This window comes from Myotis yumanensis, unplaced genomic scaffold (genome assembly GCF_028538775.1).
Source record: "Myotis yumanensis isolate MYYU_CA2020_CCGP unplaced genomic scaffold, mMyoYum1.0.hap1 SCAF_6, whole genome shotgun sequence".
Taxonomy (NCBI): domain Eukaryota; kingdom Metazoa; phylum Chordata; class Mammalia; order Chiroptera; family Vespertilionidae; genus Myotis; species Myotis yumanensis.
Window position 1 is genome coordinate 86,337,087 of NW_027223757.1, and position 5,924 is coordinate 86,343,010.

General features: G+C 59.4%; 1 protein-coding gene across 1 annotated transcript; it reads left to right on the forward strand.

The window, feature by feature from the left end:
- The first annotated feature begins 333 nt into the window (after positions 1 to 333).
- Positions 334 to 5,556, forward strand: TREM2 (triggering receptor expressed on myeloid cells 2). The gene is made up of 6 exons (XM_070419400.1): positions 334 to 543; positions 998 to 1,101; positions 2,699 to 3,049; positions 4,350 to 4,440; positions 5,120 to 5,310; positions 5,435 to 5,556. Exons 1-6 carry the CDS (start codon positions 455 to 457, stop codon positions 5,449 to 5,451), a joined length of 843 nt encoding a protein of 280 aa, XP_070275501.1. The 5' UTR covers positions 334 to 454; the 3' UTR covers positions 5,452 to 5,556.
- The last annotated feature ends 368 nt before the right edge of the window (positions 5,557 to 5,924 follow it).

The window sequence follows — 5,924 nt, forward strand, 5'->3', positions numbered from 1 at the left end:
GGTACTAGTTAATTATGCTGAGTGCTTGCTGTGTGTCCTACTAACTAGGATAATGGTACTAGTTAATTGTGCTGAGTGCTTGCTGTGTATCTTGCTAACTAGGATAATGGTACTAGTTAATTGTGCTGAGTGCTTGCTGTGTATCTTGCTAACTAGGATAACAGTACTAGTTAATTGTGTTGAGTGCTTGAAGTGTGTCCTGCTAACTAGAATAATGGTACTAGTTAATTGTGTTGAGTGCTTGCTGTGTGTCCTACTAACTAGGATAATGGTACTAGTTAATGTGTTGAGTGCTTGCTGTGTGTCCTGCTAACTAGGATAATGGTACTAGTTAATGTGTTGAGTGCTTGAAGTGTGTCCTGCTAACTAGGGTAACAGTACTAGTTAATTGTGCTGCATGTTTGTTGTGTGCCAGGCCCTGTTCTGAAGCACTTTGCCTGTGGAAGTCCATGTGATGCTCCCAGTAACCCTGTACGCGGTTATTATTCTCATTTCACAGGTACAGGAATGGAGACAGAGAGGCTGTGACTGCACACACAGGAGGTAAGAAGTGACCTAAAGCCACAAGTCTGGCTCCAGCCCGAGTTCTGCACGCTCCTCACTGCGGGGACGCCAGCCAGAGGGAAGGACTAGAGGGGCTGGGGCGGGTCCTGGCTTCTTCCAAGAGGAGACCCTTCTCCAGCCCTTGCAAGGCTGGAACCAGAGGATGCAGGCAGTGGCCCTGGAGGAGGGCCTGAGCCCGGCTGTGAGGTCAGTGATCCCCGGCTCTCAGCCTCGGACCCTGCCCAGCCCCAGCCATGCGGTGACCCTGGCTGGCATAGACGGAGGGGGCTGGCCCCTCAGAGGTCTGCAGCACCAGCTCCTCCTCTCCTCTCCTCCCCTACCCGCCACCCCTCCCTGAATCACAAAGCCAGACCCCAGTCCTGATTATTGCTCAACCCCCAGGAGCCAGTTCCTGTGGGCAGCGCCTGACTGCCCGACCCTCTCCTTTCTGCAGTTCAAGGGAAAGACGGGATCTTGCACAAGGCACTCTGCGTCTGCCTCCGCCAGGGCAGGCTGCCATGGGGCCTCTCGGGCTGCTCGTCCTGCTCTCCGTCACAGGTAGGGTCCCTCCCTGCCCCGCGGAGGGCTTCTTTCCTTCCCCTCCCTTGAGTACCTGGCAGGTGGGGGGGGGGGGGTGAGGGGGGGAGCACTGGGCAGAAGGAGGTGGAAGTCCCCTCTCTCCCACCACCCCACATCCTCCTGCCCCCCCCTCCCTCCTGGGCATCAGGGCCCGCAGTCAGAATCTACCATATGCACTGGCAGGTGTGAAGGCTGGCGGGTTCTGGCCGAGTGGGAGGGGAAGGAGTTCTGCTGGTGGCATCTCCAGCACTAGCTAGTGGCTGGGGGAGTTTGGGGGCACTGGTAAGAGCCCCGAAACTTATAAACCATGTAAGCATACGACTAGCCCCAGAGGAGTGGGGGGGGGGGGGGAGAAGGGGGGGAGGAGAAGAACCTGGGGCTGAGATTCGTGTCCTTTGGGTGCCCCCTTCCAGGCTCAGAGGGTCCTTCCGTCCTCAGCCCTGGGAGGGAGGTGGGGGGGGGGGGGCAAATATTTCTGTCTGTGAGCTGAGGGGATTGGCACCCCAGGTTCTTGCCCACAACAGTCTTTCCTCCTTGGGGGAGGGGTGCCTCTCACTCCCCAACAATAGGCAAACCTGGGTGGGAGGAGCCTGTCCCATGGAGACTGGCTCCTGCAGTTTATCAGCTGGGGGGCGTGGAGGAGGGGGGCACCGGCCTAGAGGCAGAGGGGTGAATGGGAAGACGTGTGGAGGGGCCACTGCTCACCAGGTCTCTCTGGCTCCAAAAGGCAGGCCACCAGCCCCCCAATCCTAGCTTTCAAGTGTCTGTCCCAGATGGGTGAAGATGGGTGAAGGGAGAAGGGCCGAGAGGGGAAGTTGAGGCAGAGGGCTCTGGGTGGCTCCCCTGCAGTCCCTGCCCTGGAAGTGGATGGGTGCTCTGAGCCCATCTCCCCACCCCAAGGAGGACCCCAAAATAGCAGCCTCGTGTCTCCCCCAAAATAACTCTGAGACGAGTCCATCCTGAAAGGGGAACAGAGCCACAGAAATAGGGAAGCTGGAAGCTAAAGGTCAGAAAGAGCAGAGCGCAGAGCCGGCGTGGGCAGCGGCACGGGAACAACATGGCCAGCGCGGGGTGCTGCCCTCCCCCGTGGAACCAGCTCCAGGCCCGAGAGGGTCCCCAGCCGTCTCTCTTGGGAGGGAGTGGGGTGAGGCGAAGCCTCGTTTCATGTGATGGGGAGAAGATGTGCAGAAAGAGCTGGAGAGGCCTCTGAGACCCAGTGTTTTTGGAAACAGGCCCTGAGAGGGTCCATTACTTCAGCAGAACCGCCCTCGGGCTTCCAGGGACCTGGGAAAGCCCCACCGAGGGCCCCGTGGGTGGCTGTGCGATTGCTCACTGCCCACGGGGCCCCACCCCACCCACTCCTCTGTCCAGATGACAGAGGCAGACCCGGACTTGGATTTCATGGCTCCCAGTTTCCCACAAACACAGCCTGGACTGCGCCCCCTTCCTCCAGCTTCTCTAGGAACCCAAGCCCCGTGAGGGCAGGATTTCTGTCTCTTTCATTCACGGCACATAGTAGGTGTTCAATTAATACTTGGTAAATGAGTGGAAGAGTGAAGGAATGTCTCCTCCCCAGAGCTGTCCCGAGGCCTCAACACCACGGTGCTCCGGGGCCTGGCAGGCCAGTCCCTGCGGGTGTCCTGCCCCTATGACTCCCGGAAGCACTGGGGGCGCCGCAAGGCCTGGTGCCGCCAGCTGGACGCCGAGGGCCCGTGCGGGCGGGTGGTCAGCACCCACAGCTCCTGGCTGCTGTCCTTCCTGAAGATGCGGAACGGGAGCACGGCCATCACGGACGATGCGCTGGGCGGCACGCTCACCGTCACGCTGCGGAACCTCCAGGCGCAGGACGCCGGCCTCTACCAGTGCCAGAGCCTCCGTGGGGGCGAGGCCGACACCCTCAGGAAGGTCCTCGTGGAGGTGCTGGCCGGTGAGTGGGCAGCGGGCGGCCCCTCGGAGGTCCCCAGGCCGGGCTCATGCCGTGGGTGTCTGTGCACAGGACCCCCCCTCTGGGGCCCGGGGCCCTGGGAAAGCCCCACCGAGGCCACCGTGGGGGCTGTGCAGGCTGCTCACTGCACCAGGAGCCACAGTCCCACCCGGCTCCCCCGTTCAGACCACCCCCTGCATCACCCGTAGGAGGGGACCCGTCTCTAATTCGCACAGGGCACCACCTGTGGTCCTCCTTCCATGCCCATCGGTGGGAAGTGAACACTGTAGGGGGTCCTGAAGGAGTAGGGGGAGATTCCTGAATTCCCTCACCTAACCACCCAGGGGACCTACCAGCATAGATTAAGCCCCAATCAGGTGCAGAAAAACAAGCAGGTGCAGAAAGGAACGGCCGTGTCCCTGGGCAGCGTGCACACCTCTGTAACCCCCCATTTTAAAGTGGAGATGATGGTGTGAGTCCTGCTGACCTAGGGCTCCTGTGAAGCACACGGGAGATGCAGTTAAAGGTGCGGGTGTGTGTGTGTGTGTGTGTGTGTGTGTGTGTGTGTGTGTGACAGCCCCGCCCCAGCCTCCGGCTGTGAACTGCCTGGCATCCTCACCCAGGCTTGCCCAGGTCCTCCCCACCCAAGCTTTGCCTGGGGGATACCCTCCAGGGAAGCCTCTGGGGGAGGGAGAACGTGAGCGTGCCCTAAAGGAAAGATCTAAAGGAAAGATCTAAAGGAAAGATTGGGGTTACCATTCCTTTTCTGACTCTCTTCTTCCCGGCTCCTCCCCCAGCATGTGCTTTCTCATGGGAACGAGGTTCCAGGGTAGCATTTGTCTGAGGAGGGAGCTTAGGGGCACTGTCTGCCCAGACCCCAAGCCCCACTTTCACCATCTTTCTAAGTGGGAAGAGGGAGTAGGGGGTGAGGACACAAAAGTTCAGCCTTATCTGGGTCTAAGGCCCAGCCGACCCCCTAGATGGTGGCAGAACTATGATAATAATAATAGTAATAATAACAATAACTCAAGGCTGGTGGCTTAGCACTTCACGCAGGACTTGCAGATACATCCATTATTCCACACGATCTTCCCAAAGACCCCGAGACTTACTGAGCGCTGGGAGGTGGTGGGCCCTGCGAAGGCTGTTCCACTGAGTCCGCAGCACTGTTACTGAGGGGGGCTCCTAACTGCCCCACCTCACAGGCGAGAGAGCGGAGGCTCAGGGGGCTAACAACTTGACCTCCACAGGCCTCACCCCACCCAGAAGGTCCTCCCCAAGGTCACCGGCTCTGTCTCCACAGACCCCCTCGATGGCCAGGACCCCGGTGAGCTCTGGACCCCCGAGCAGTCCCAGAGCTTTGAGGATGCCCAGGTGGAGCACAGCATCTCCAGGTACAGTGACAGGTCTCCCCTAAGATCCCGCAGGCCCCGCCCAGCAGAGGGCTGGGGGGCGGGGGGGGGGGGGGGTGGGCTGTGGGTCCCAGGACTGGAGTCCAAGGCAGTCAGAGCGGGAAGGGCCGGGGATGGGTCTGTCTAAACAGGCTGCCGGCCTGTGTGTGTTGGCCTGACTGCCAGGCACTAAAACGTTGAAATTTTTTCACAACAGTTTGTAAATAGCGGTGGCTCCAAGAATCCTGAATGGTCAGCCCCCTGCATCCCCACAATCCAAGAACAGTGAAGTTTTAGTGCTTCAGTACAAAACTGGGGTCCCCAGATCCGCTCTTTTGATGGGACCAGAATCAGTCTGATTGGCTCATGTCCATGTACTGGTATTAAACACATTAATATAACCATGGAGCACACGTGTGCCCCTCCACACGCTCACACATCTCATACCCCATCACGCAGGGCAGACACTGTGCAGCGAGGGAGGTGATGTGTTGCAATGCACTCGGCAGGCAGGCCCGGCCTAGAACTCGGGTCTCCTGACTCCAGGCTTCCTGAGCCCCACGGAGCTCCATCCCAGGGGTGGGTAGGTGGGGGTACTCTAAGCCCCGGAAGCTCCTGGTGTCTCCCCATCCTTCTCTGAGGCCACACCGAGGCCTCCCACATGCTCTCCTTGTTCTCCAAGGAGCCTCCCGGAAGAGATCTCCTTCCCACCCACCTCCATCCTTTTCCTCCTGGCCTGCATCTTTCTCGGCAAGCTGCTCGCAGCCAGCGCCCTCTGGGCTGCGGCCTGGCATGGGCAGACACGGGGGACACCCCCGGCCAGTGGGCCTGACTGTGACTCAGGTGACCAGCTCCAGACTGTGGCCATGACAGGTGAGCTTGGAGAGCAGTGAGGCTGGGTGGGTGGGGCAGAGAGGGCAGACGGGGCAGAGAGGGTGAGGTGGGGGGAGAGGGCGTGGTGGCTGAGAGGGGTGAGGGAGGACTCGGTGTGTTGCAGGGCTGAGAGACACCTGAGAGGAGAGGACCCCACGTGAACAAGACGCCTGGAGGGGTCTGCGGGGACCACCCTGCCTGTGCACTCGCCCCTCGGCCACCAAGATTCCTGGTTCTGCTTTGGCAAAACACCACTTTGCCTGTCCTCTGCTTCCCCGGGCCCAGGGCTGTGTGTGTGTGTGTGTGTGTGTGTGTGTGTGTGTGTGTGTGATGGACAGCAAACATTCTCACAAATAAATCTGAGACTTCATGTTTAACTGGTTGTTTGGGGCATCATGGAGTTCTCTTTTGCTTCAGGGTTAGGAGAATAAATCTTGATGAGGAAAAGCGACTGGCTCGTTGGGACCTAAGACCTTAGGGTACCCTGTCCCTCCATTCTCACAGGCTCCAAACAGGCCATCTTTCTGTTCTCTCTCCCTTTCCTAGAGCTGACTGCCCAGTCCTGCCTCCTCTGGGATTTCTCTAGCCTCGTCTCCCTCTCCTCCTCTTGCCTC

Bases quoted from the DNA above. Each gene is read 5' to 3' on its own strand.
- TREM2 (XM_070419400.1), top strand. From the start codon at position 455: ATGCTCCCAGTAACCCTGTACGCGGTTATTATTCTCATTTCACAGGTA. The intron at 544-997 runs GTAAGAAGTGAC...TCCTTTCTGCAG, and splicing joins TGTGACTGCACACACAGGAG to TTCAAGGGAAAGACGGGATC. The intron at 4,441-5,119 runs GTACAGTGACAG...TTGTTCTCCAAG, and splicing joins GTGGAGCACAGCATCTCCAG to GAGCCTCCCGGAAGAGATCT.